Source organism: Corvus brachyrhynchos, unplaced genomic scaffold (assembly GCF_000691975.1).
Source record: "Corvus brachyrhynchos isolate BGI_N302 unplaced genomic scaffold, ASM69197v1 scaffold4, whole genome shotgun sequence".
Taxonomy (NCBI): Eukaryota; Metazoa; Chordata; class Aves; order Passeriformes; family Corvidae; genus Corvus; species Corvus brachyrhynchos.
This window is the reverse complement of record NW_008237878.1, coordinates 1,330,023-1,333,037: the sequence shown is the minus strand read 5'-3', so window position 1 is coordinate 1,333,037 and position 3,015 is coordinate 1,330,023. Positions and strand designations below refer to the sequence as shown.

At 59.8% G+C, this 3,015-nt stretch overlaps 1 protein-coding gene across 1 annotated transcript; it reads right to left on the bottom strand.

Moving 5' to 3' along the window:
* Positions 1–6: 6 nt before the first annotated feature.
* Positions 7–3,007, bottom strand: NPRL2 (NPR2-like, GATOR1 complex subunit). The gene is made up of 10 exons (XM_008632292.2): positions 2,907–3,007; positions 2,412–2,580; positions 2,060–2,168; positions 1,739–1,875; positions 1,376–1,473; positions 1,255–1,291; positions 1,008–1,101; positions 816–933; positions 468–610; positions 7–187 (listed from the first exon to the last, which is right to left on the bottom strand). Exons 1-10 carry the CDS (start codon positions 2,969–2,971, stop codon positions 120–122), a joined length of 1,038 nt encoding a protein of 345 aa, XP_008630514.1. The 5' UTR covers positions 2,972–3,007; the 3' UTR covers positions 7–119.
* Between the last annotated feature and the right edge of the window lie 8 nt (positions 3,008–3,015).

The window sequence follows — 3,015 nt, the reverse complement described above, 5'->3', positions numbered from 1 at the left end:
AGGAGTGGCCGCAGCCAGCGGGGCGCTCCGGGGACACGCGGGGGACACGCGGGGGGCACGCGGGGAACACGCGGGGCACGCGTGGTGAGACAGGGCTCTATTGAGGGCCATCGCTGCCATCACTTCCAGCACATGATGATGTTGGGGTCGTTCTCCAGGCGCTCATCCAGCTCCTTGTAACTCATGCCTGGGAAGTGAGACAGGGGGGTGTTAGTGGGGTGTCAGTGGCGTGCCCAGTAGTGGTTTCGGGGGGCTGGGTGAGCTCCCCGAGCCCTGCCCCTGGCAGCATGGGCTTGGCAGCCTGGCTTGGAGAAGAGCCTGGCCCGCAGTCGTGTCTCCCTGCGGTCTGAAGGCTCCCAAAGGGGCAAGAACCCAGGACCAGTGCACAGCTGTGGGCAGGCAGACATTCCCGTGTCTCCCACCAGCCCTGGGGCCCACACGGGGCAGGGGATCCTATGGATCCATACCAGTCTTGCAGCAGATCTCATCGTAGCTGTGGCAGCCCGTGTACAGCCGGGCTGGGTGGCTCCGCTCATCCCGGGCGACCTTGACGGGGTATTTCTGGAGCCGCCGAATAAGGCCCTTCATCAAACCAAACTGGATAAGCCTCCTGGGGATGAGAGAGGAGAGACTGGGGCCACAATGCTGAGGTGCCAAATGGCCCAGCTCCCTGCATTCCCTTCCGTTCCACATGCCCCACCACTGCCTCATGTTTCCTACCCTACAGACACAGGCGTTGGGTACTTCCTGCTCACTCTCTCTGCCACCCCCCAGTGTCACCACTGCCCTCAGGGGCTTATCAAGAGGGCTCTGACCTCTCGTCCACCCTCTGGAGCTGCAGGGTGTAGCGGGAGATGAGGTCTCGCACGGTGGTGCCAGGGCTCAGGCCGCAGTACAGCTGGAAGACATCCCTGAGGCTGGCCCTCTTATGCCCTGCAAGGACAAGTCACCAGTCAGCTGCCCTGTCCCTCTGCCTGGGCCAGCATCCCTAGGCAGGGTCACTGTACCTTGTTTGGTGACATAGGACAGACACTCTTCCAGGAGACCCTTGTCATCCACCAGGTCCTGGACCTTCGGCGTGGTGCAGTAGACATTGGAGTACTGGAGGGTGATGGAAAACCAGCTCTGCTCAGCTGTGGCTCTGAGACAGGCCCGGTCCACTCCAACCCTGCTGTCCACCCTCCACAGCCACCCTGATGGCACAGCCACTGCCCAAATCCTGCTCACAGCCCTACGCTCTGTGGCCTGACCCACCTGGAGTATGGAGACAAGTGTGACAACTCCGTAGTACCTGCAGATGGACAGGAAAAGGTGAGAGGTGCTCTGGCAGCACCCACCCCCCTCCTCAGGCTGTCCAGCCCCTCCAGGCACTCACAGCAGGTTCTGCACAGCGATGCGCACCAAGTTCAGCTCCACATCGGCTTCCGCCGAAATCTTCTGCACGTGCCGAAATCCATCAATGTAGGGCAAGATCTGGGAGGGGAGGAGGCAAGAATTAAGAGGGCAGAGAGGCATCACCCTGAAGCCTAAGCAGCTCCCCTGCATCTGGGAGCACCTGGGATGGGCAAGCTCCATCCCCAGGTGCACTTTAACCTTGTGCTGGTGAATGATTTGCTCACAGGCCCAAGCACAATGACAAGGGCAGCACCAAACGGTGCTCACTGACGTGATCTCCAGGACAGCCCAACTCCCCTGATGGTCTGGAAACAGATCCCCTTCAAAGCGTAAGCACGCGGACCTGCTGCGTGGTGAGATCCCACTGGGAGTTGAAGAAGTCATCCTTGTCTTGGGTGAAGACAGGGACGTCGTACTCCTGCACAATGGGGGGGTCCGGGCGCTGCTCAATCACCTTCAGGTGGATGGTGTTCGACTCATCTACTTGGGAAAAGGGAAGGCTTAATCTCCATGGAAACCTGGGCTAGCTCGGGAGCTTGCAACCAACAGCCCCAGGACACCACCACGTCACACAGAACAAGGTGTTTGCAGCCCATAACCCCATCCCAGACATCCCTTGGAGCCAGGTAGGGCAAGGCTGGCTCAGACCCTGTCCTCACCGTACCTATGGGCAGGGTGCACTTCCCTTTGGCATTCAGCTCCTCCAGCAGGATGGTCATGATGGGAACCAGCTTCTGTTTACTCTCCTCGTTGGAGATGAATCCGCTTTCCAGCTAAAGAGAGCAGAAAGTCAAGTCAGCTCCTCCCCACAGGATTAGTGGCTATAGGAGCCCAGATCCTGATCTCCTTTAAAACTGCAGTGGTATGTAGGAAACCAGCACAATCCCCTCCACACTGTAAACCTGGCCCCTGTCCCAGCAATGCCCAGTGACCCCCAACATGCTCCAGGACACTGCTGAGGTGCCCACGCTCTGTGGGGCGGATCGGGAGGCAGCCTGGCAGTGCCCAGGCCTCACCTCGAGGGTGGTGAGGTAGCCAGCCAGCTTCTTCACGATGGGCTCCAGCGCACAGGCCTTGGCTCTGGCGTCGCACACGAAGCCCAGGTTGAAGAGCAGAGCATTCCGGCTGTACTTCTTGTGCTCGATGCACACAGGGCAGCCAATCAGCTTCTTCTCCATGGCCGTCCTGTGAGGAGACACCTATGGCCTGTCCCTATGCCCTCAGGGAGGCTCGAATCCCCCACAACGATAGTTCCCAATCGGCTCTGGAGGTGGGGGCTTCTTTACATTGCAGGAAAAATGATACCTAAGCCCTACATGCTCAGAGTGCAAATCACAGTCTGAAGAAGGGGGACAAAAAAATCAGCTCTCAGAAAAGGAAACAGCCTCCTTTGGAAACCAGCACAGCTCTCCTGACTGGTCTGACTTTCCTGGATTTAACGCTGGCGGAGCAGCAGATGCAGCACCAGCCCCCCCCTGCCAAATCTGACCACCCACCCTCAGCACGGGTACCTGGGGGCACCGCAGTGACCGTGCCGGCCACGGGGCCAGGAGCCCCCGCTCGCTGGCACTGCCATCCCACCGAGCTGTCCTCCGCACCGAGGCCGGCGGGACAGGGGCG

Excerpts from the sequence above, each read along its gene's own strand:
- NPRL2 (XM_008632292.2), bottom strand. The coding sequence starts at position 2,971 with ATGGCAGTGCCAGCGAGCGGGGGCTCCTGGCCCCGTGGCCGGCACGGT. Across the intron at positions 2,169-2,411 it reads GCTACCTCACCACCCTCGAG|CTGGAAAGCGGATTCATCTC; the intron begins GTGAGGCCTGGG and ends TGCTCTCTTTAG. Across the intron at positions 1,292-1,375 it reads ATCGCTGTGCAGAACCTGCT|GTACTACGGAGTTGTCACAC; the intron begins GTGAGTGCCTGG and ends GTCCATCTGCAG.